The sequence below is a fragment of the Hyla sarda genome, chromosome 9 (assembly GCF_029499605.1).
Source record: "Hyla sarda isolate aHylSar1 chromosome 9, aHylSar1.hap1, whole genome shotgun sequence".
Classification (NCBI taxonomy): domain Eukaryota; kingdom Metazoa; phylum Chordata; class Amphibia; order Anura; family Hylidae; genus Hyla; species Hyla sarda.
Window position 1 is genome coordinate 190185212 of NC_079197.1, and position 27797 is coordinate 190213008.

At 42.5% G+C, this 27797-nt stretch overlaps 1 protein-coding gene across 1 annotated transcript in view; it reads right to left on the reverse strand.

Moving 5' to 3' along the window:
- DIAPH2 (diaphanous related formin 2) overlaps nucleotides 1-27797 on the reverse strand; it is a gene marked incomplete in the record, with an annotated part of 1463478 nt that overhangs the window by 648767 nt on the left and 786914 nt on the right. Inside the window, 1 exon segment of the mRNA XM_056540556.1 lies at nucleotides 26484-26723. Coding sequence (XP_056396531.1) covers nucleotides 26484-26723 — 240 coding nt within the window.

Sequence of the window (27797 nt, forward strand, 5' to 3'; positions counted from 1 at the left end):
TAGGCTATATTTATACTCCAGTACTTTTATTAGGCTATATTTATACTCCAGTACTCTTATTAGGCTATATTTATACTCCAGTACTCTTATTAGGCTATATTTATACTCCAGTACTCTTATTAGGCTATAATTATACTCCATTACTCTTATTAGGCTATAATTATAATCCAGTACTCTTATTAGGCTCTAATTATACTCCAGTACTCTCAGCAGGCACCTATCATACTCCAGTACTCTTATTAGGCTATTATTAAACTCCAGTACTCTTATTAGGCTCTAATTATACTCCATTACTCTCAGCAGGCACAGTACTCTTATTAGGCTATATTTATACTCCAGTACTCTTATTAGGCTATATTTATACTCCAGTACTTTTATTAGGCTATATTTATACTCCAGTTCTTTTATTAGGCTATATTTATACCCCAGTACTTTTATTAGGCTATATTTATACTCCAGTACTCTTATTAGGCTATATTTATACTCCAGTACTTTTATTAGGCTATATTTATACTACAGTACTCTTATTAGGCTATAATTATACTCCATTACTCTTATTAGGCTATAATTATAATCCAGTACTCTTATTAGGCTCTAATTATACTCCAGTACTCTCAGCAGGCACCTATCATACTCCAGTACTCTTATTAGGCTATTATTATACTCCAGTACTCTTATTAGGCTATATTTATACTCCAGTACTCTTGTTAGGCTATAATTATACTCCTGTACTCTTGTTAGGCTATAATTATATTCTCAGTACTCTCAGTAGGCGCCTATTATACTCTGGTACTCTTAATTGGCTATAATTATACTCCAGTACTCTTATTAGGCTATAATTGTACTCCAGTATTCTCAGTAGGTGCCTATTATACTCCAGTACTCTTGTTAGGCTATAATTATACTTTCAGTATTCTCAGTATGCGCCTATTATACTCCAGTACTCTTATTAGGCTATATTTATACTCCAGTACTCTTGTTAAGCTATAATTATACTTCAGTACTCTCAGCAGGCACTTATTATACTCCAGTACTCTTGTACAGGGAGGCATCACAAGATTCCTAGCAGAAGTTCCTAGAAGCTACCTGAAGGGCCAGAGCCATGAAGAGTCAGAGGGTAAATATTTCCCTATAGTCATCGCATCTCTGATGACCGGTTATGACTACAGGCGTTTCCAAGGACCCCAGGCCGCCATCTTTCCTTTATCCAGAAGTGCAGCTAGGCATACTCTCGGTAAGATGCACAGGGTTCATATTTGATTATGTTACCGCATTTATAATGTGTATGGAATTAGATCATGTAGATGAGCAGAACTGGCTTTATATAATCTCCATACTGAGATGGTAAAGTTAGTTTATAAGCCACACCCCATTCTACTGAAGATGAATGTTATGTGTCCTATCATATTAGTGCAGTCACATGGTGAGATGGTAATAATAGTTTATAAGCCACACCCCCTTCTACTGCAGATTAATGTTATGTGTTCTATCATATTAGTGCAGTCACATGATGAGATGGTAAAGATAGTTTATAAGCCACACCCCCTTCTACTGCAGATGAACAGGGCGTGTCCTATCATATTAGTGCAGTCACATGGTGAGAAGGTAATGATAGTTTATAAGACACACCCCCTTCTACTGCAGATGAATGTTATGTGTTCTATCATATTAGTGCAGTCACATGATGAGATGGTAAAGATAGTTTATAAGCAACACCCCCTTCTACTGCAGATGAATGTGGCATGTTCTATCATATTAATGCAGTCACATGATGAGATGGTAAAGATAGTTTAAAAGCCACACCCCCTTCTACTGCAGATGAATGGGGCATGTTCTATCATATTAGTGCAATCACATGATGAGATGGTAAAGATAGTTTAATCAATACAAAGAGACACAGAAATTCGGCACTGATTAACCTTCGCTTCTACTGCACACCTGAACAGTCCTCGTCAGTGCAATGGGATCACAAATCCTTTTTCTGCAAACACCGTGGTGCTCAACCTTCAGAGTGCAGGCAATGCAATCACAAGTAGTAATGAAAGAAGTGGTGTGGCACTCAAAGTTAAATGAACTCCGTTATTCAGTAAGGTGCATAAGCATACAGCGGGGCGCTTGGATCAGCAGAGTACAGACAACAGCTCTTTCGCTTCTTCAGGTCACACCTCCTCTGACGTGAGAGGCCAGGTAAAATACCTCCTCACACCTGCCACGTCAGTAGGGGAGTTACATCAACACTGCAATGTTAGACCGCAATCAAAGCAAGTATATTTATACTAAAAGATAGTAAAAGATAGTTTATAAGCCACACCCCCTTCTACTGCAGATAAATGGGGCACGTCCTTAATGCACTTAAGGAGTTCTCCACCCCTATACATCTTATCCCCTATCCAAAGGATAGGGGATAAGATGTCTGATTGCGGGGGTCCCGCCGCTGTGGACGATCTCTCCTGCAGCACCCTCGTTTCTCAGCTGCACAGAGCGAGGATCGCTCTGTGGCTGATGATGAGCGATGCAGTGGACGGAGTATCGTGATGTCATGGGTACACCCCTCGTGATGTCAAGCCCCGCCCACCCAAAGCAAGTCTATGGGAGGGGGGGTGACGGCCGTCATGAACCCTCCCATAGACTTGCATTGAGGGTGTGGGGTGTGATGTCATGAGGGGGTGGGGCTATGATGTTACCAGCTCCAGCGTTCAGAACAGTTTGTTCCAAATGCTGAGCAGCGGAGTACCCCTTTAATAATTCCCAATTGTGTTAGGATATTGTTATTATTATATCTTCTGACAAAATGGAGACCGAGGGAACCTGCTACATTTCTGAAGTTCAGAGACAACATATATTGTGCGTCCACATTGTGCCTTTCAATAAATTGGCGTCACTTTCCTCATCTTGACAGATCATTTTCCCGGTTGACATTTCTAAACCTTTCGCTTTAAACGTAAGAGATCTCACCAGGTAAGAAAAACACAATGATAGACATCCGACCTCCTCACCACATGGAGGACGCTCTCTGATACAGGAGCCTTCAGGATGCTCGGTTATCATCGTACTTTTCATGATTTCTACTGGACCTGCCATAATATGCAAGTTATGAGAAAACAATGGGGCACTGCAGAAAAACCACCGGGAGGACAGGACATTCACAGAATCCATGGGGCCCTTACTGAGTCATCTGCACCCTGCACATCTGCATCAGGTGGGATGACCCCCACATTTTATTCCTGAATAACATATAACTTGCTTAGCCTATGTCTGTGTCTTCCTGCCTCATCTGTTTCCATGGACTCACCGCATGGTACCATGAACATACCTGCAGCTTCTCTATATCGGTCTATTATTTGCATATGGGCAGGTTTGTCCTGCGGGGATCGCCAACGTGCCTACAGAGCTTGTCTATTTCTTCATATATATCTCTCTGCCCCTCTGTTTCCTTTTTTTGGTAATTTCCCATGTGTCTGCATTACACATCTGACCAGTCTATGTATTTCACTCCCTGGTCATATAATAATTACAGCCTCAGACCAATAGGCAGCTGGGGGGGGGGGGGGGGGGGGTATTTTAGGCCTCTAGTGCCTTCCAACCCTTGCTGTTGATTTTACTTCCTTTTGACTTTTACCTTACACTCTTGTCTGTGCACATATGTATTTTGTATAGCGATGGCTTATATGTTTGGTCCTGTTTAGCTTTTGATTTGTTCTGTCTCTCTAGTTATTTATCTGTACTGGTCGGTTTAATCTGGTCTAGTTTGGTATCTGTATTAGTGTCTGTTTTTGTTTTTTTTTTGTATTTTGGCTTGTGTTTACATCCGTTTCTGTGTTATCCTTTATCTTGACCTGTGTTCAGATCTGTTTTGCATTTTGTATTCCTTCATCGTGTTACTTTTTGTATCCTGACTTGTGTCCCCGACCTCGTACTGTTCCTGTTTATTGTTTTGACCATAACGCTCCTGCACTTTAGTTAGAATATGGACTGTCACCCAGTTGTAGAGCCACTATTTTGTCGTTATTCCCCTTACTCCTATAGTTAGTTTTGTTCTTGAGCGTTGCTAGTTTTCTAACCTAGGAGTCAATGTGGTCCGTGTTCAGACCTGTTTGTCTTTCTGCGTTTTTGGATGTAGATATCCAGTATTTACCTATTCTTGATCGATAGTGTCTGACTTCAGTTTACCTGTCCATCCCCTGCATTCCTGTTTATATTCCAGTTGTCCTGTCTTGTTCATATTTTCATATCTGCCGTTTAATCTTAATTTGGTTACTCTGTATCTGTACGCTATATACCTGTTGCTATGTTTCTCTGATATCTGTTTATATCTATCATTATTCAGTATTTCGGTTCCTTGTCTATTTTAGCATTTAACCTTTCATATCCTGACTTTTGTCCATGACCTCGTACAGTTCCTGTTTTTTGTTTTGACCATGACGCTCCTGCACTTTAGTTAGCGTATGGACTGTCGCCCAGTTGTAGAGCCACTATTAAGGGTGTCTATGCAAGTAGGCAGGGAAAGGGGTTCTGGGGAAAACTCAGTGTGCACTTTTCCCTGCTCTACATGGCGTTTTGTTACAAGTAGGTTTACTTGCAGTCCTATATAAATACCCATATGGTCGCATAGTGGCTCAGCTTTTAGCTCTGTTGTCTTGCAACACTACAAGGAGTTTGTACGCTCTTCCCGTGTGGTTTCCCTCCAAATCTCTGTACAGCAAAGCGGAATATGTTGGTGCTATATAAATGAAGGAATTACAAAGCACATTGTGATATCATCATACATTGTGGTAAATAAGAAAACTCAGTTCTGTAACATGAAGAACTCCGTTCTGCTAAATTTGACAAATATAACATAACAAGCGCAAAGTAATTTTTTGAAGAAGTGACAGCGGTAATTTGTTACGACGAGTGATCAATTCAGCACTGTCTATAATCGGCACTACTAAGTTGTGAACTCTAAGTGGTTGATGAAATTATTTTATCTTAAATTCCTCTTCACACAGGAAAGTCATGAGCTTCTGTGTAAAATGATATACCGGCCCCGGAGGGGGTTAAGGGCTGTAAATAAATGCGACTGAATCGGCACAAGATGTTGCTGAAGCTCGTAAACACTTCGTGTGAATCTCGAGTCCTCCTTCCCTCTCACTGGTCTATATGTAAAAGGAAGGAAGGAAAACATTGCCTTTACCCCTTAACGACACAGGACATAAATGTACATCCTGGGGCCCTGGTACTTAATGCACTAGGACCTACATTTACGTCCTATACATGACCATGAGCACCAGAGTGGTGCTTGTGTCATGTGTGGCCGCTCCCGGCTGCTATCAGCAGCCAGGGACCAGTTGGTAATGGCGGACATCAGAGATCGCGCTGATGTGCGCCATTAACATCTCAGGTGCTGTGATCAATACAGATCACGTAATCTGCGGCAGTGAGGTCGCGGGGATCCGATCATCCCTAATGGTGGACGGAGGACCCCTCACCTGCCTCCATTCATCTCCTGGGGTTCTGGTCTTAGATTGAGCAGACCAGAGTAGAAGATCACCGATAACACTGATCAGTGCTATGCCCTATGCATAGCACTGAACACTATTAGCAATCGAAAGATTGCTATAAATAGTCCCCTATGGGGACTATTAAAGTGTAAAAAAAAAAAGTAAAAAAAAGGGGGGGGGGAAGGGAAAAATACCCTCCCCCAATAAAAATGTAAATGATCTATTTTTCCCATTTTACCTCCAGAAAGTGTAAAAAATAATTAAATTAATAAAAAAAAAAATGTTGGTATCACCGCATGTGTAAATGTCCGAACTACTAAAATACAATTGATCCTGTATGGTGAATGGCGTAAACGTAAAAAAAATTAAAAATAAGTCCAGAATTGCTCCTTTTTTACATAATTTTTCGACTAAAAATTTCAAATAATTAATTAAAAGTTTCATATATGCAAATGTGGTTTCAATAAAAAGTACAGATCATGGTGCCAAAAATGAGCCCTCATACCGCCGCTTATACAGAAACACGAAAAAGTTATAGGTCATCAAAATAGAGGGATTTTTAACACACTAATTTGGTTAAAAAGTTTAAGATTTTTTTTAAAGTGGTAGAATAATAGAGAAGTATGTGACCATGGCTATCATTTAAATCGTATTGACCCCCAGAATAAATAAAGCATGTCATTTTTACGGTAAATTGTACAGCGTGAAAATGAAACCTTCCAAAATTTGCAAAATTGCAGTTTCCTTTTCAATTTCCCCACACAGATAGTAATTTTTTTCATTTTGCCATATATTTTATGGTAAAATGAGTGATGTCATTACAAAGGACAACTGGTTGCGCAAAAAAAAAAGCCCTCGTACTCGTCTGTGGATGGAAATATGAGAGTTATGATTTTTAGAAGCTGAGGAGGCTGAGAGCTCATGATGTCATAGCCCCGCCCCCGCATGACTTCATAGCCCCATCCCCTCAATGCAAGTCAATGGGAGGGGGCGTGACATCCGTCACGCCCCCTCACATAGACTTACATTGAGGGGGTGGGGCGTGATGCCATGAGGGGCGGATCTATGACATCACAAGCTCCTGGGGGAGTACCCCTTTAACTTTACCCTTCCATAAACATTAAGATGACCCTCCGCTTTACTACATGGTGCCCAAATAGTATTTTTATATGGTGGTTACATATGACCTACAGTATAGACACGGTGACACTATAATTACAGATCAAGATGTTTTTAAAGAATCTTAAAATAAAGAGGTCCTGCTAGTGTTGGGCCCTAAGGGCTTAGTCAAGGCCAGAAACACATAGTTGTGGTAGAACCGTGTGGGGGGTGTTGTTCATCGTCAATGAACATGATGATCAACACATTGCATTATTAAAAAAGTAGAGTTTATAGCAAGTCTGCATCATGGAGAAGTATTCTCTTATAGAGCAGAAAGCTGCATATCCTGTAGTGGTCAAGATTCAGGATGCACCAAAACAGATGGGAAACCAAAACCAAGACAAGATGCCCAACTAGTGAGAAGGTACAAAAAGTGCTAAATCAATGATATGAAAGGTCCCTCTCCCTCCAGCAATGCTCTTGTGGCCTTTTGATTTATCTGAAAGTGAATGGCGCCACCACAGGTGGATTATTGTCAAATCGTTTCTGAATCTTTTTCCTGCCTTACACCTTCAGAATGTACATTGTGCCTTCTCTGTTGAACTTAATCATGTTGTTCAATTTGTTGGAGACATCTTGAATCATTCCTGATACTGTAGTCAACTTTAACTACCTTGATGGTCTTATACACCATGTGGATATCCTGATCTACACAATATGATATCCTGATATTCATTATTGTGTATCCTGATTTATTTTGTTGGTTTACCATTGATTATTCTGATCTACACCATTTAACTATCCTGAATGATACTCTTATTCCTTGGCTATCCTTACCTACATCATTGGTTATCCCTTGGCTATCCTTACCTACACCATCTGGCTATCCTGATCTGCACTATTGGCTGATTTATACCCTCGGATAATCTTTGACTATTGAGATCTACACCATTGTTTAAACCTGATCTCTAATCTTGAGTACTCCTTAGATATCCTGATCTCTAACCTTGAGTACTCCTTAGATATCCTGATCTATAACCTTGAGTACTCCTTAGATATCCTGATCTCTAACCTTGAGTACTCCTTAGATATCCTGATCTCTAACCTTGAGTACTCCTTAGATATCCTGATCTCTTACCTTGAGTACTCCTTAGATATCCTGATGTATAACCTTGAGTATTCCTTAGATATCCTGATCTCTAACCTTGAGTACTCCTTAGATATCCTGATCTATAATCTTGAGTACTCCTTAGATATCCTGATCTATAATCTTGAGTACTCCTTAGATAACCTGATCTCTAACCTTGAGTACTCCTTAGATATCCTGATCTATAATCTTGAGTACTCCTTAGATATCCTGATCTATAACCTTGAGTACTCCTTAGATATCCTGATCTATAACCTTGAGTACTCCTTAGATATCCTGATCTATAACCTTGAGTACTCCTTAGATATACTGATCTCTAACCTTGAGTACTCCTTAGATATTCTGATCTCTAACCTTGAGTACCCCTTAGATATTCTGATCTCTAACCTTGAGTATTCCTTAGATATCCTGATCTCTAACATTGAGTACTCCTTAGATATCCTGATCTATAACCTTGAGTACTCCTTAGATATACTGATCTCTAACCTTGAGTACTCCTTAGATATTCTGATCTCTAACCTTGAGTTGTCCTTAGATATCCTGATCTATAATCTTGAGTACTCCTTAGATATCCTGATCTCTAACCTTGAGTACTCCTTAGATATCCTGATCTACACCTTTGATTCATCCTTGGTCACCCTGATCTATACTCCAGGATAACCCTGATCTGTAGCGTTGACCATCTTGCGCTCCACCGATGGCTATCCTGGTGACTTCTCCATGAGGTGGGGATTTTACCTCCATGAGCAGGTTAGAGGTGAGGAACAGAAAGGTTCCCTGTGATCCTGCCAACCTGGTTGCTCCACTATCTCGGTGTCTGTAACACTTAGTACACTTAGATAACATCTGCATTGACGCTTTCCCTCTAAAACAGCTGCAGAGGAATATTGGGTTAATTTTAGTCAAATGGGTCAGTTGAGGATATTAGAATTTTTTATTTGAGATTTTTTGGCCCTCGTGTGATCTGTGGAGACTGAATGACGATATCCGAGTGACTTTTCTTCTTCCTGGGGAGGTGGAATCATTGGAGGAGAACTAGGAAGCCTGTCGTCTCCACCGTGCGATCACGCCATTGTCCTAATCACTGTTTTTGCCTGTGATCATCTCTGCGCATTCACAAAGCAGTTAATATTTAAGCAATCATGAATGCTCCATTGCATATATCAAAACAGCTCCCGTCCTCTGCCAGGCCGGCGCCGCACATGAATTCTAATGCAGCTCGCCTTTATTTAAACAAAATTAGGTTCTGTGTTCAATGCCAAGGGTTGTTTACAAATCATTGGTTTCTTCAATAATGCCACACGTAGCAATACAACATCCAGAAAGATAATGCATTTTTAAGCATATGCAATTACCATAAAGACATTAGCAATGAAGCTGCTACTTGACAGACTTAATACACACTTTCTGGGCTGCATTTCCATCGCTTGTCACAAAAGAAAGAAAAAAAAAAACTGAGAATGAATGAGGGAAAGAGAGCGAGAGACAGGGGAAAATATTCGAGATCTTTCACGACTGGCGCTGACAATGGTTCAACAAGATGCAATTTATCACCGGGAGACGTCTTTATTGAAGGATTCTGCTTTCTTGGGGCCCGTTCCAGATTTTCATCCTGGTTTTTATGAGACTTGGAGTCAATGAAGCGAGAGGAAAGTGCGAATTAGCAGCGAGCGCCCGTCACGCCTCGTCCGTGGCAGCGTTCCGCGTCGGATCAGAACTAGTCTTACCTCATAATGGCGGTTAAACAGGTGACTCTTGTTCTTGGTGACGGGAGCAGCTAATCGATATCTCATAATCTGCCCGTACGGATAAGGATCGGCCTTCAATCTATATGCGCATACAAATGACATCATTGATCATACAGATATAGGGACGGACAGGATCGGGTCATGTCTCCGATTGGGGTGAGATGACTTACAAATAAGGCAGATATACAAGAAAGTGTTAGGTCTGAGAAAAAAAAATGAAGGTGAAGATAAATATGTCCTCGCACACATGGTAATGCTCACAGGTAGGTAATGCCCCCAGTAAATAGGCATGTAGTAGGTGATACCCCTAGTAGGCAGTAGGTAATGTTGCCAGAGAGGTTGAAGGTAATTCCCTGTGTTAGGTAGTAGGTAATGCCCCCAGGTAGGCCATGGTTATGCCCCCAGTAGGTAGTAGGTAATGCCCCCAGTAGGTAGGGAGTAGTTGATGTCCCCAGTAGGTAGGTAGTAGATGATGCACCCAGTAGGTAGGTAGGTGATGCACCCAGTAGGTAGGTAATAGGTAAAGCCACCAGGTAAGTAGTAGGTGATGTCTCCAGTAGGTAGGTAGTAGCTGATGCCCCCAGTATGTAGATAGTAGGTAATGCTGCCAGGTAGGTATTAGGTGATGTCCCCAGTAGGTAGGTAGTAGGTGATGCACCCAGTAGGTAGTAGGTGATGCACCCAGTAGGTAGGTAATAGGTAAAGCCACCAGGTAAGTAGTAGGTGATGTCTCCAGTAGATATGTAGTAGCTGATGCCCCCAGTATGTAGATAGTAGGTAATGCTGCCAGGTAGGTATTAGGTGATGTCCCCAATAGGTAGGTAATAGGTAATGCCCCAGTAGGTAGTAGGTCATTCCCCCAAGTAGGCCATAGGTTATGCCCCTGGTAGGTAGTAAGTAATTCCCCAGTAGTGTCCCCAGTAGGTAGGAAGGAGGTGATGCCCTCAGAAGATAGTGGCCCTAATTGGTAGCTAATAGGAAGGTCAAACCAGTATTTCCCAATCCAGAGTGCCTCCAGCTGTTGCAAAACTACAACTCCCAGCATCTGGGATTCATAGGTTTGCAACAGCTGGAGGCACCCTGGTTGGGAAACACTGGCCTAGACCGCGTACAGGGTTCATCATGGCACATCTAGGTAGGATTACCATTCAGGGTTCTGGGCAAATTGGGTCCGGTAGACGTTTTGATGACAATTCCAGGTATCTGAGCTGAAGAGATTCATAGTAAGAAGATTATCCTCACAGAAGGGAGAACATGGGGCCGGGAGGAGACAGGATGGAATATAAAGCGCTCGGGTTCAGGGGGACCAGACCGTGATTTATTGATATGAAACAGAAGAGCTGCAATGATGTATATGAATAAGGAGAATAAGGACAGCGAGAGCAGAGGAAACGTAACTACAAGGTGCCCTCCGACCCCTCACCCCAACCATGAGAGACTATTAATATAGATGACAACATCCAGGGCGAGGGGAGAGGGCAACATCCAGGGCGAGGGGAGGAGGCAACATCCAGGGTGAGGGGATGGGGCAAATTCAGCAGGGTCTGAGGAGGAGAAGATAAAAGAAACATTGTAACAAGTGTAAGGAAAGATCTAAGTCATCATTCTACTCCTGAGCCGATCCTGTTACCTGCAATACTGTCCTAACATCATGAGCCGATCACTGACCCCCATATGATCAGCACACTCCTCTCCTGAAACTTTTTTAAATAAGAAAAATACAAAACACAAAACAAAACAAGCTTAACCAGCTATAAAATAAATACGAAATACTATAGTGCCAAAAACAAAACCCTGCCTAACCGGCCAGCCCAGCTTTACTAAACTATGTCTTCTTTCCTAACCAAACTATCAAATCAACACACTCACACACATACTGAAAATGAACATAAGAACAGCACAACTTGGCTTATTAAAATACAAACAAAATTTTGCACTACCTGGCTATAACTCATAACCATCCATATTCAGGAAACACACAACAAGAAAACAAAACAGAAAGCACACTGTTACGCCGAGCGCTCCGGGTCCCTGCTCCTCCCGTAGCGCTCGCGGTGTTCTCCTCTCTGCAGCGCCCCGGTCAGACCCGCTGACCGGGAGCGCTGCACTGACACTGCCGACGGGGATAAGATTCGCATAGCGGGACGCGACCGCTCGCGAATCGCATCCCAATCCACTTACCTGTCCCGATCCCCGGCTGTCACATCCTGGCGCGCGCGGCTCCACTCTCTAGGGCGCGTGCGCGCCAGCTCTCTAAGATTTAAAGGGCCAGTGCACCACTAATTGGTGCCTGGCCCAATCAGTGTAATTAGCTCCCACCTGCTCCCTGTCCATATAACCTCACTTCCCCTTCCCAGCATTGCCGGATCTTGTTGCCCTTGTGCCTAGTGAAAGCGTTTCCTGTGATTGCCTTACCAGTGTTTCCAGACCTTCTGCCATTACCATTGACTACGAATTTTGCCGCCTGCCCTGACCTTCTGCTACGTCTGACCTCGCCTCTGTCTAGTCCTTCTGTCCCACGCCTTCTCAGCAGTCAGCGAGGTTGAGCCGTTACCGGTGGATACGACCTGGTTGCTGCCGCCGCAGCAAGACCATCCCGCTATGAGGCGGTCTCTGGTGAATACCAGTAGCAACTTAGAACCGGTCCACCCGTACGGTCCACGCCAATCCCTCGCTGACACAGAGGATCCACATCCAGCCTGCTGAATCCTAACACACACCAGTACAATTTTTTTTTTTTTTTTGGGGGGGGGGGGTTCTTCCATAAAAATGATAATCATTATATCACACATGCATTAATTTACAAAAATTAGACCATATTAACAGAAAGCTCATTTGAGATTAATGAAAGTACAAAAGAAAATATACCAAAACTATCAAATCAACACACTCACAAGCATACCGAAAATGAACATAAAAATAGCACAACATGGCTTATCAAAATACAAACAACATTTTTCACTATCCGGCTATAACTCAAAACCATTCTTACTTGGGAAACATACAACAAGAAAACAAAACAGAAAACATAACAAGCATACTACTAGAAAAATATATAAAATAAAAAAAAATTAAAAAAAAATATAAATATACACATTTTTTCGGTAAAAAATTACACCTTATTTTTATTTTGTAGGTCCATGTCCAGGTTTGATTTTGTCTTACTTCTGGAAAAAATCATAACTACATGCAAGAAAATGTATACGTTTAAAAATGTCTATAACATTTTTATTTTTCCACTTATGAGGCAGTTTGAGGTCTCATTTTTTGCGCTGTGATCTGAAGTTTTTATTGGTACCATTTTTGTTTTGATTAGATTTTTTTATAACTTTTTATTCATTTTTTTAATGGTAGAAAAAGTGACCAAAAATACACAATTTTGGACTTTGGATTTTTTTTACATGTACGCCATTGACTGTGCGGGTTAATTAACATTACATTTTTATAGTTCGGACATTTACGCACGCGGTGATAAAACATGTTTATTTTTATTTACACTATTTTTTTTATGGGAAAAGGTGAGTGATTCAAACTTTTATTAGGGAAGGGGTTAAATCACATTTATTAACACTCTTTTTCATTTTTTTTTGCAGTGTTATAGCCCCCATATAACTCTCCCCCTGTGACCTCCACATGATTAGCACACTCTCTCCTGAAATACTCTGTACTGCTGTGGACCCTGCTCCTCCACTATATAACTCTCACCCTGTGACCTCCACATGATCAGTACACTCCTCTCCTGTATACTCTGTACTGTTGTGGACTCTGCTCCTCCACTATATAACTCTCACCCTGTGACCTCCACATGATTAGCACACTCTCTCCTGAAATACTCTGTACTGCTGTGGACTCTGCTCCTCCACTATATAACTCTCACCCTGTGACCTCCACATGATCAGTACACTCCTCTCCTGTATACTCTGTACTGTTGTGGACTCTGCTCCTCCACTATATAACTCTCACCCTGTGACCTCCACTTGATCAGCACACTCCTCTCCTGAAATACTCTGTACTGCTGTGGACCCTGCTCCTCCACTATATAACTCTCACCCTGTGACCTCCACATGATCAGCACACTCCTCTCCTGTATACTCTGTACTGTTGTGGACTCTGCTCCTCCACTATATAACTCTCACCCTGTGACCTCCACATGATCAGCACACTCCTCTCCTGAAATACTCTGTACTGCTGTGGACCCTGCTCCTCCACTATATAACTCTCACCCTGTGACCTCCACATGATCAGCACACTCCTCTCCTGAAATATTCTGTACATCACGTCACATCCCTGTCCTTACACGTCCCCAGTGAGTGTGCAGCCGTCCATTATCTGTCTGATCATATAATATATCATTTTCCTTATGACAATCAGCCGTCCTGATGGGTATTTACTAATAAGAAGGAAAGAACAAAGATAAACAAAAAACAAAGACAAAGAATAAACAATAAACAACAATAAAAAGCTGCACACAGGCTCCTTTGCTTCCCTTGTGACTTCTGGGAAAGATTCCAAATGGTTAAAAGTCAATGAATAGAATCGCTCAAAGTCCCAACAGCTAAAGTGCCGAAAAATATTCTGCGCAAAAAGAAAAATCGCGATGGTGAAAAAAGAAATCTACAACGGCAGGTCCGGCAGATCGGATGGAAATAAATGAATACATAAATAAGTAAATTAATAAATAGTAAGAAAACCTCCAAGCCGATTCCCCCTCCCGGCCGGTTTGTAGATGTTTTTTCCCTCCGTTACATAAAACCGTGTAGGGGTCCCCGCAGAGGAGCCAGAAAGTCAGAACGGCCTTTTGTTTGCCTACACAACAAACCTTTTAGTAATTTCAGGAATTGGTACTCTAACATTACCCTGGTGGGAAGAGGAAATTTATTACAGCCTCCTACGTTAATTATAACAATCCGACGCTCAATGCTTGATAACACAAAATGTATTTTTCATTCCAAACAGAAAGAAATCAGCGGGACAAAGGGAAAATAATCCCGCACCCCCGAAGGGTAGATATAGGGGATAATGTTCACCGGGCTGGAGACCGCGAGGAAACGCAAAAAATCAGGAGAGTCAAAGGCTACTTGTGATCACATAGTTCAGCCAGCAGAATAGTGAGTACAGCTCTGGAGTATAATACAGGATATAACTCAGGATCAGTACAGGATAAGTAATGTAATGTATGTACACAGTGACCTCACCAGCAGAATAGTGAGTACAGCTCTGGGGTATAATACAGGATATAACTCAGGATCAGTACAGGATAAGTAATGTAATGTATGTACACAGTGACCTCACCAGCAGAATAGTGAGTACAGCTCTGGAGTATAATACAGGATATAACTCAGGATCAGTACAGGATAAGTAATGTAATGTATGTACACAGTGACCTCACCAGCAGAATAGTGAGTACAGCTCTGGAGTATAATACAGGATATAACTCAGGATCAGTACAGGATAAGTAATGTAATGTACGTACACAGTGACCTCACCAGCAGAATAGTGAGTACAGCTCTGGAGTTTAATACAGGATATAACTCAGGATCAGTACAGGATAAGTAATGTAATGTATGTACACAGTGACCTCACCAGCAGAATATTGAGTGCAGCTCTGGAGTATAATACAGGATATAACTCAGGATCAGTACAGGATAAGTAATGTAATGTATGTACACAGTGACCTCACCAGCAGAATAGTGAGTACAGATCTGGGGTATAATACAGGATATAACTCAGGATCAGTACAGGATAAGTAATGTAATGTATGTACATAGTGACCTCACCAGCAGAATAGTAAGTACAGCTCTGGAGTATAATACAGGATATAACTCAGGATCAGTACAGGATAAGTATTGTAATGTATGTACACAGTGATCTCACCAGCAGAATATTGAGTACAGCTCTGGAGTATAATACAGGATATAACTCAGGATCAGTACAGGATAAGTAATGTAATGTATGTACACAGTGACCTCACCAGCAGAATAGTGAGTACAGCTCTGGAGTATAATACAGGATATAACTCAGGATCAGTACAGGATAAGTAATGTAATGTATGTACACAGTGATCTCACCAGCAGAATAGTGAGTACAGCTCTGGAGTATAATACAGGATATAACTCAGGATCAGTACAGGATAAGTAATGTAATGTATGTACACAGTGACCTCACCAGCAGAATAGTGAGTACAGCTCTGGAGTATAATACAGGATATAACTCAGGATCAGTACAGGATCAGTAATGTAATGTATGTACACAGTGATCTCACCAGCAGAATAGTGAGTACAGCTCTGGAGTACATTATCATCATTACATTATCTCTTTTTCTTTAGTCATATGCAGAGCTGTTTTCATAATTCTGCTGGGTGTCCTTGAGATTTCCTTATCCTTCATTATTCTTGATTTTTCGCCTTACAACAGAAACTATACAATTATCCTCTGAATGTCCAGAATGCTTTGAATTCTTGCAATAGACAACAAAGGTGCCGATCTGAAGGTTTGAGTGGAGAAAAAACATCCTGGAGCTGAGAAAATCTTTCAAGAGGACGGGTGAATTCTTCCCCTATAGATCTCAATAGGAGCCGTGACCTGCTGGGTGCAGGAGTCGGGGTCAGTCTACAGGTATTGCTGTATGAGATAAGGACTGACATTACTATATGAAGAATGAGAAGACATCAGGTGTGGCTCCAGGTGAGAGCGCAGAGCAGGATCATTGATTACCGGCTGCTCCTACGTCTGTATGGGATTCTACAATAGCAGCTGTCATCTTTAATGACCCCATTACATTTCCTCATAGGGAAAGTGGGGGCCAGTTGTGTGCCGCCTCCTGCTCCCCCTTGTTGACGTGGCACAGCTCCGGACACATGAAGGGTATTGCCGCAGTCTCGCTCGTTTAGTTCTCTTTGACAAAGCCTCTTGTAAAGAAGGTCATCACAAACTTTCTGCCATTTGTTGCCCTGAAGCAAAGCTTGTTACCCGACAAAACACAACAGAAGATGACACGTAGGCGTAAAGCTGACAAACGCTTCACCTATACAGGCAGTCAGCAAGGTCCTTAAAGTCAAATCCCATCCCAGCATTTTACTATTTCACTAAGAAACAAAAGTCTTGTACAAGCACAAAAGATAAATATTACTACACAAATAATACCGTCATACAGAACCTAAATAATACCACCATGTGGAGCCTCAATAAGACACCCATACTGAACCTCAATAATACCACTATACAGAGCACAAATAATATCACCTTACAGAGGACAAATAATACCACCATACAGAGGACAAATAATACCACCATATAGAGCCTCAATAAGACACCCATACTGAACCTCAATAATACCACTATACAGAGCACAAAGAATATCACCATACAGAGGACAAATGATAACACCATACAAAGGACAAATAAAACCACCATAGAGAGCCTCAATAAGACACCCATACTGAACCTCAATAATACCACTATACAGAGCACAAAGAATATCACCATACAGAGGACAAATAATACCACCATACAGAGGACAAATAATACCACCATAGAGAGCCTCAATAAGACACCCATACTGAACCTCAATAATACTACTATACAGAGCACAAAGAATATCACCATACAGAGGACAAATAATACCACCATACAGAGGACAAATAATACCACCATATAGAGCCTCAATAAGACACCCATACTGAACCTCAATAATACTACTATACAGAGCACAAAGAATATCACCATACAGAGGACAAATAATACCACCATACAGAGGACAAATAATACCACCATATAGAGCCTCAATAATACACCCATACTGAACCTCAATAATACTACTATACAGAGCACAAATAATATCACCTTACAGAGCTTCAATAATACCACTATACAGAACCTAAATAATACCACCATATGGAGCCTCAATAATACACCCATATAGAACCTCAATAATACCACTATACAGTGCCTAAATAATATCACCTTACAGAGCTTCAATAATACCACCATACTGAACCTCAATAATACCACAATACAGAGCCTCAATAATAACAACATACTGAACATCACAAATATCACAATATAGAGCTTCAATATAACAGCCACACAGAGCACAAATAATACCACCATGTAGAGCCTCAATAATACCTCCATACAGAGCCATAATAATACCACCATACAGAGCCATAATAATACTGCCATACAGAGCCATAATAACAGCACCATACAGAGCCATATTAATACCGTCATACAGAGCCTCAATAATATACCATACAGAGCCATAATAATACCGCCATACAGAGCCTCAATAATGCTATTATAATACTGTATATGGGCCCTATGCTATTATAATACTGTATATGGGCCCTTTGCTTCTATAATACTGTATATGGGCCCTTTGCTTCTATAATACTGTATATGGGCCCTATGCTATTATAATACTGTATATGGGCCCTTTGCTTCTATAATACTGTATATGGGCCCTATGCTATTATAATGCTGTATATGGGCCCTTTGCTTCTATAATACTGTATATGGGCCCTATGCTATTATAATGCTGTATATGGGCCCTATGCTATTATAATGCTGTATATGGGCCCTATGCTATTATAATGCTGTATATGGGCCCTATGCTATTATAATGCTGTATATGGGCCCTTTGCTTCTATAATACTGTATATGGGCCCTATGCTATTATAATACTGTATATGGGCCCTATGCTATTATAATGCTGTATATGGGCCCTATGCTATTTTAATACTGTATATGGGCCCTATGCTATTATAATGCTGTATATGGGCCCTATGCTATTATAATACTGTATATGGGCCCTATGCTGTTATAATACTGTATATGGGCCCTTTGCTTCTATAATACTGTATATGGGCCCTATGCTATTATAATACTGTATATGGGCCCTATGCTATTATAATACTGTATGTGGGCCCTATGCTATTATAATACTGTATATGGGCCCTTTGCTTCTATAATACTGTATATGGGCCCTATGCTATTATAATACTGTATGTGGGCCCTATGCTGTTATAATATTGTATATGGGCCCTTTGCTTCTATAATACTGTATATGGGCCCTTTGCTTCTATAATACTGTATATGGGCCCTATGCTGTTATAATACTGTATATGGGCCCTATGCTATTATAATACTGTATATGGGCCCTATGCTATTATAATGCTGTATATGGGCCCTATGCTGTTATAATACTGTATATGGGCCCTTTGCTTCTATAATACTGTATATGGGCCCTATGCTATTATAATACTGTATATGGGCCCTATGCTATTATAATGCTGTATATGGGCCCTATGCTGTTATAATACTGTATATGGGCCCTTTGCTTCTACAATATTGTATATGGGCCCTATGCTGTTATAATACTGTATATGGGCCCTTCACACCAAATATAACAAGTACAGATCTCACTTTGATAAGTGACAGTGCGGCGTTTCATTCGAGAATCCTGATCTCCTTCCTCTAAAACAACTTGATGATGATATTTCCCCACAGATTTAGTTTTATTTCATCTGAAGTTTTGGCAGACGCCGGGCAGGTTCCTCAGAGCTTACTCCTAGTAAAAGTGTTAAATCGAGTATATGAGACGAAGCCGGAGCTTGACAGGAGGATGACAGCGAGAAACGCGGCTCATCTGGAGAAGGCGAAGAAGATGGAAGGAGATTAACTCAGCGAAAACTTCATCCTTTGTATGGGACATGGTAATCCGCAGGGGTGGGGCAAGCTCTTTGAGTGGCTCCACCCTCATTCACACCCACAAGGATCCCTAATTACAAAGTCAGTGTTTCCCAACCAGGGTGCCCCCAAAATATTGCAAAACTACAACTCCCAGCATGCCCGAACGGCCGTTGGCTGATCGGGCATGCTGGGAGTTGTGGTTTTGCAAGATCTGAAGGGCCACAGTTTAGAGACCACTGTGTATATATATATATATATATATATATATATATATATATATATATATATCCCTAGGGAAATGTGGTGTCCCAGAGCAGGGTCACCTTTTGCTACCATAAATATATATTTATGCACACACATATACACACACACATATATATATATATTTTATATATTATTATTTATTTATTTATTTTTTAAATATTTTTTTCTTTTTCAATATTGTTTTTTTCTTTCTAATCTGGTCATGTGACATATTTTGGGATATATTAAAAGCTGATGAAAGTTATGAGGACCTATCTGTAAGTCTGAGCTGTGCCAGATGACAAACACTTCTGTCTGTACATTATCAGGTTTGTTTGAACTTCTCTGTAAAACCCCCAAAATTATCACATTAATTCCTCGAGCTCTGCTGCATTTGGGAGGGGGGGGGGGATGGACGGATTTGGCTGAACTCTTCACTAAATCAATATGAGCTGATAAAAACGTATCGCTAAATCTTTATGTCTTCCCTATGATTATATAGAGCGGTCTAAAAACTGTTGTTCCTTCTAGATGTTGCAAAACTACAACTCCCAGCATGCCCAGACAGCCAACGGCTGTCTGGGCATGCTGGGAATTGTAGTTTTGCAGCTGACCACTGACCGCAGCGCGTTTAATGTAGCGTACACAGCTAATCCAGGGTAATCCGCACGGTCGGCTCCGAAGCGAGAAACCAATCTTATATCTGGTGTTTACACTGCGCAGCCTAATCCCCAATCCCTATTAATCCGAGAGAAAAAAAATCAGACTCCGTCTCCGATTAACTGCATGTGACTGCCGCCCGCCTATAAATAAGCGCAATCTGCCGCGCCAATTATGGGGAAAAGCCTTTTTGCTTTTCAGTTCCATTTATGCTTTTAATTTTGCGCCATTGTTACGGGCCGGCGGGAAGTCATCACTTTTATTTTTTTTTGTTCGGAAACGTTGCAGACGATCGTCTCCTTTAATAATTGAGACGCCAGAAAGCATTTGCGTGTAAGAGGAGACGACGGCAAGAAGATTTTCTGTCAGAAATCAAGGAGCTGTCATTGAAACAAAGGACAGTAAAAACGTACCTGGGAACGAATAACAGGGGCGCACGTGAATTATTTACCAGGGATATGGTGGTAAATGTTATTATTCTTACGTGACGGACCGCGGTGACGGGAAATAGTAATGCGGCTGTCAACTTATAGTGGAGTTTACAATAAAAGAGATAAAGTTGTTAAATACTGGCGCTCTATTAGATATTATTAATGTGTCCTTACTGTAGGGGGCGCCACCAACTTCAATGGATACACGTTTTAAGGCCCGTTCAAAAAACTACTACAGCGCCAGCAGCTTATGGACTAGGCAGTGATGTGGTTTATTGTTACCTGATGCCGGAGTACCCCTTTATATGGGCACCATTATTTGCAAAAGTGTTTTATATTTGTGATATACATTGGTTAACATTTTTGTATATTTATGGGTGAAAAAATTCTGTCTTGTCCCTACAGCTATTATATGTGTGTATTGGGTGGGACAAAATACAGGAAGTGTGAGGGCGGGAAAAAATACAGGAAGTGTGGGCGTGGGACAAAATACAGGAAGTGTGGGGGTGGGACAAAATACAAAACTGTCGAAACTGTCAACTCGAATAGTTATGTACATTTTTTGAGTGGACACTACTCTAAATGGAAACAGAATATACCCTATGGCCAATTTCGCCGAGTTCGGAAAAATTGTACCAACACCAGTACCTACATTGATCAAGCCAAAATTCTGAAGAACAGATTTTCTGTGAAAGGATACCCTAAAACTCTGGTAGAGAATGCATTTTTAAAAGCGCTTGCACTCACCCAGGAATCATGTCTACCCTCCTCACCGCTGCCATCAGCCACCATAGCTCCAGGGTCATCACCCTCAGTCCAAGAGGCCTCGTGTGATCAAGAGGAGACAAACCAAAAAGAAAAATTCAAAAGACACACGAAACAACAACACAACTGGGGTAAAAAGAACAGCAGTTTTGTGACAACGTACTCCACGGGCCATTACAACATAAGGAAAATCCTACAAAAACATTGGAGTCTCCTCAAGAATGATCCCTACCTAAAAGTAATTTTACCTACCCAACCCCTACTAACATTTAGAAGAGCTCCTTCCCTCAGGAATATGCTGGCTCCAAGCCGTTTGAAAAGACAGAGGCCAGCTAAACGCATCACCACTGAGACCACTCTCAAAAAAGGTGTGTTCAAATGCGGCAAGAAGAGATGTCTCTGCTGCAACATCATAGCAGACCGGAACACTGATTTTAGAAGCCATCATACAGGGGAAACCTTTGAGCTACCATTCCATCTGACATGCCAATCCCAGTTCGTCATCTACCTTATCAACTGTTGCTGTGGGAAACAGTACGTGGGTCGAACCACTCAGAAATTACACCAAAGACTCAACCAGCACAGATGCAATATAAAAAAGGGTTTTATGCTTCAAGGTTTGTCACGACACGTCACGACCAAACACAATGGGACCACAGGAATTTCATCCATCCTGCCCATTGACTACATCCCAGCACATGTTACCAATCGCCTGGAAGCTCTGGGAAAGAAAGAGATGTATTGGATTTACAGACTAGAATCGCTCCAACCCCATGGGCTGAATGAGGCTACAGAGCTCATTCACTGAATGTGTCATCCTGCCTTCTTACCAATAAAGATGACCCCCACCAGCCCAGCAATCAACCAAAGAAGAATACATGGGAGGATGTGTGTACAACTGCGCATGTGTAATATATATATATATATATATATATATATATATATATATATATATATATATATGTATGTATCAATGACATCAATATACACCACGGCACTACTGCATAGAATATGCTCTATTGCAATGCCGATGCCTGCGTTTGTTAAATCGATCCAGGGGAGGATATGCGCATCTACTATGACCTTTTTTGTAATTTGGGACGTTTCCTCCCAAGCACCTGGATCAGGGGTCTCCCATACAGGGGAAGACCACGGTCCCGTTGTGCCTCTATATTTGAGATGCTGCCACAACATGGAGAGCGGCGCTTTGATTTTTCTACTTGCTCTGCTCCCCGAACGGAAGGCCAGGCTAATAGTAGTAATACCTTATTTGATCTGCCACTCAAGCACCATTCATGTTAAATGTAATATGTGTTAAATTTATGTTTTGCTTTGGATTTGAGACATCTTGAACACTGTGGAAATTGTATTGCACAGATGCATATTTGTATTTTAATCTGTACCCGGTAATTGCTGTTAAATTTTGCGGGCTTTTTTTGCATAAATTAGTGGCCTCCCACATCTGTCACATCATTGATCTGACGAAGAGGGGGTCCCACCCCTCGAAACGCGTTATCTGTGATCTATCCAAATAAAATCCGGTTATTATATCCTTAACCGTGTCCGGCTACTTCTATACTGCCACGATTCCAGCCAAGCTATTCTACAGGAGTGAGCGCTCGAACACACCTTTTTTTCCACGTGAACCGGAGCCCCGGGGATCTTCACCTCTTGCATTCTCCAGATGTCCAGGAATCCCAGGACGCCACGGTGTGAGCTGCACCCCCTGATTTCACTATTCCCTTTGCAACGGGATACAAGCGCGATATGGTGTTGTGCCCACTTCACAACACCAGAAGGTGAGCAAGTTTTTTTTTTATTTTTATTTTTTTCACCTCTTTGTCTTCGTTATATCTGAAAACTTTTACGGCACATTGTTGAGCTTCCCTTTTGTGTTTCCAATTTTTTCTGCATATCGAGCAAAATACAAGAAGTGTGAGGGTGGGAAATAATACAGGAAGTGTGGTGGCGGGAAATAATACAGGAAGTGTGGGGGTGGGACAAAATACAGGAAGGGTGTTGGCGGGACAAAATACAAGAAGTGTGGGGGGCGGGACAAAATACAAGAAGTGTGGGGGTGAGAGAAAATACAGGAAGTATGGTGGCGGGAAATAATACAGGAATTGTTGGAGCGAGAAATAATACAGGCAGTGTGGAGGCGAGAAAAATAAACATGAAGTTTGGGGGCAGGAAATAATACAGGAAGTGAGGGGGGGACAAAATACAGGAAGTGTGGAGGCAAGAAAAAAAAATGAAATGTGGGGGCAGGAAATAATACAGGAAGTGAGGGGACGGGAAATAATGCAGGAAGTATGGAGGCGGGACAAAATACATGAAGTGTGAGGGTGAGAGAAAATACAGGAAGTGTGAGATGGGAAATAATACAGGAAGTTTGGGGACGGGACAAAATACAGGAAGTCTGGGGGCAGGACAAAATACAGGAAGTTTGGGGTGGGAAATAATACAGGAAGTGTGGTGGTGGGAAATAATACAGGAAGTGTGAGGGTGGGACAAAATACAGGAAGTATGGGGGCAAGACAAAATATAGGAAGTGTAAGGGTGGGAAAAAATACAGGAAGTGTGGGGTGGGAAATAATACAGGAAGTAAAGTGTGATGGTGGGAAATAATACAGGTGGGACAAAATAGAGGAAGTGTGGCGATGGGATAGAATACATGAAGTGTGGGGGCGGGACAAAATACAGGAAGTGTGAGGGCGGGAAAAAATACAGGAAGTGTGGGGTGGGACAAAATACAGGAAGTGTGAGGGCGGGAAAAAATGCAGGAAGTGTGGGGGTGGGACAAAATACAAGAAGTGTGGGGGTGAGAGATAATACAGGAAGTGTGAGGTGGGAAATAATACAGGAAGTGTGGGGGTGGGACAAATTACAAGAAGTGTAGGGGATGAGAGAAAATACAGGAAGTGTGAGATGGGAAATAATACAGGAAGTCTGGTGGCAAGACAATATACAGGAAGTGTGGGGCAGGAAATAATACAGGAAGTGAGGGGGGACAAAATACAGGAAGTGTGGGGGCGGGAAATAATACAGGAAGTAAAGTGTGGTGGTGGGAAATAATATAGGAAGTGTGGGGGTGGGACAAAATAGAGGAAATGTGGCGGTGGGATAGAATGCAGGAAGCGTGGGGGCGGGACAAAATACAAGAAGTGTGGGGGTGGGACAAAATACAAGAAGTGTGAGGTGGGAAATAATACATGAAGTGTGGGGGTGGGACAAAATACAAGAAGTGTAGGGGTTAGAGAAAATACAGGAAGTGTGAGATGGGAAATAATGCAGGAAGTAAAGTGTGGTGGTGGGAAATAATACAGGAAGTTTGGGGGTGGGACAAAATAGAGGAAGTGTGGCGGTGGGAAAGAATACAGGAAGTGTGGGGGTGGGACAAAATACAGGAAGTGTGAGGGCGAGAAATAATACAGGAAGTGTGGGGGTGGAACAAAATTCAAGAAGTGTGGAGGTGAGACAAAGGACAGGAAGTGTGGGGTGAGAAATAATACAGAAAGTGTGGGTATGGGAAATAATACAGGAAGTTTGATGGCGGAACAAAATACAGGAAGTGTGGAGGCAGGAAATAATAAAATACAAAATACAGGAAGTGTGGGGCGGGACAAAATACAGGAAGTATGGGAACAGGACAAAATATGGGAAGTGTGAGGGTGGGACAAAATACAGGAAGTGTGGGGGCGGGAAATAATACAGGAAGTGTGGGGGTGAGACAAAATACAGGAAGTATGGGGGCAGGACAAAATATAGTTAGTGTGAGGGTGGGACAAAATACAGGAAGTGTGGGGGCGGGAAATAATACAGGAAGTAAAGTGTGGTGGTGAGAAATAATGCAGGAAGTGTGGGAATGGGACAAAATACAGGAAGTGTGGCGGTGGGATAGAATACAGGAAGTGTGAGGGCGAGAAATAATACAGAAAGTGTGGGGGTGGGACAAAGTACAGGAAGTGTGGCGGTGGGATAGAATACAGGAAGTATGAGGGCGAGAAATAATACAGAAAGTGTGGGGGTGGGACAAAGTACAGGAAGTGTGGGGGTGGGAGATAACAGAGGAAGTGTGGGGGTGAGGCAAAATACAGGAAGTGTGGGAGTGGGAAATAATACAGGAAGTGTGGAGACAGGACAAAATACAGGAAGTTTGGAGGCATGACAAAATACAGGAAGTGTGGGGGTGGGACAAAATACAGGAAGTGTGGGAGTGGGGAAAAATACAGGAAGTGTGGGGGTGGGACAGAATACAGGATGTATGGGGTGGGACAAAATACAGGAAGTGTGGGGGTGGGACAAAATACAGGAAGTGTGGGGGTGGGACAAAATACAGGAAGTGTGGGGGTGGGACAGAATACAGGATGTGTGGGGGTGGGACAAAATACAGGAAGTGTGGGGGTGGGACAAAGTACAGGGAGTGTGGGAGTGGGAAATAATACAGGAAGTGTGGAGGCAGGACAAAATACAGGAAGTGTGGGGGGGGACAAAATACAGGAAGTGTGGGAGTGGGAAAAAATACAGGAAGTGTGGGGGTGGGACAGAATACAGGATGTGTGGGGGTGGGACAAAATACAGGAAGTGTGGGGGTGGGACAAAATACAGGAAGTGTGGGGGTGGGACAGAATACAGGATGTGTGGGGGTGGGACAAAATACAGGAAGTGTGGGGTGGGACAAAATACAGGAAGTGTGGGGGTGGGACAGAATACAGGATGTGTGGGGGTGGGACAAAATACAGGAAGTGTGGGGTGGGACAAAATACAGGAAGTGTGGGGGTGGGACAGAATACAGGATGTGTGGGGGTGGGACAAAATACAGAAAGTGTGGGGGTGGGACAAAATACAGGAAGTGTGGGAATGGGAAATAATACAGGAAGTGTGGGGGTTGGACAAAATACAGGAAGTGTGGGGGTGGGACAGAATACAGGATGTGTGGGGGTGCGACAGAATACAGGAAGTGTGGGGGTGGGACAGAATACAGGAAGTGTGGGGGTGGGACAGAATACAGGATGTGTGGGGGTGGGACAGAATACAGGAAGTGTGGGGGTGGGACAGAATACAGGAAGTGTGGGGGTGGGACAGAATACAGGAAGTGTGGGGGTGGGACAGAATACAGGAAGTATATTTATATCTATATTTCCTGCACAGACTTATACTATGTGTCCCCCTGTGCACCTGGGGGTCTCCCATAGAGCTGAATTCTATCCCATCATACCTTGCAGAGGAAGCTGATGTTATACCCGAGGGATTTGGCGTTTCTGGATCCAGAGTTCATGTAGTTTCCCACCAGTAGGATCAGTTCTAAGACTTTCTTGAAGTTCTCGCTCTTCTTGAGCTCCTCGCAGGCCAGCGTCACCGCTATGATGTCCGGCCTGATGTTACTTATCTGCTCCTCAAAGGTCAACTTGAATAGGATCCCGTTCAGACGCGGCCGCAGCATCTTCACCGTGCTCATCTGTATCGAGAGAAATACAATGTATCAATAATCACTGAGATACAGGTCACATGGTCACGGATCTCTACGAGCAGAAACCATGACCTTCCATTTGTCAGTCACTACCGAGCCCTCCCCTCACTAACATCATCACATGACAGGTCACGCCCCCACATGATCAGCACACTCCTGAAATACTCTGTGCTGATAAAGTACCTGCTCCCACCACTGCGCAACTCATCTCTCCATCCTCCACCTCACGTTATAACCCTGCCCACATCATTGGGGACAAGTCATCCCCTCCCCCCTTCCCATTACCATACTCCTCTCCTAAAATATTCCAGGGTTCCGAGATAGAACAAAACATAAGAGCAGTGTGTGAGGAGGACACGGACACAGAGGACAAAGAGGACATGGACACAGAGGATACAGAAGACACGGACACAGAGGACACGGACAAAGGGGATTCAGACAAAGAGAATATAAAGGACATGGACACAGAGGATACAGAGGACATGGACACAGAGGACACCGACACAGAGGATACTGAGGACACAGACACTGATGACACGGACACAGAGGACACGGACAAAGAGGACACAGAGGATACAGAGGTCACTGACACAGAGGACATGAACACAGAGGACACTGACACAGAGGATACTGAGGACACAGTCACAGAAGATACAGAGGACACGGACACAGAGGACAATTACACAGAGAACACAGGATACAGAGGACACTAACACAGAGGATGCTGAGGACACAGAATATACAAAGGACACAGACACAGAGGACAAGGACATAAAGAACACAGAGGATACAGAGGACACGGACAGAGGACATGGACACAGAGGATACTGAGGACACAGACGCAGAGGACACGGACTCAGAGGACACGGACAAAGAGGACACAGAGAATACAGAGGACACTGACACAGAGGACATGGACACAGAGGATATTGACACAGAGGACACTGAAACAGAGGACATGGACAAAGAGGACACAGAGGATACAGAGGACATGGACACGGACAAAGAGGATACAGAGGACACTGACACAGAGGACATGGACACAGAGGATATTGACACAGA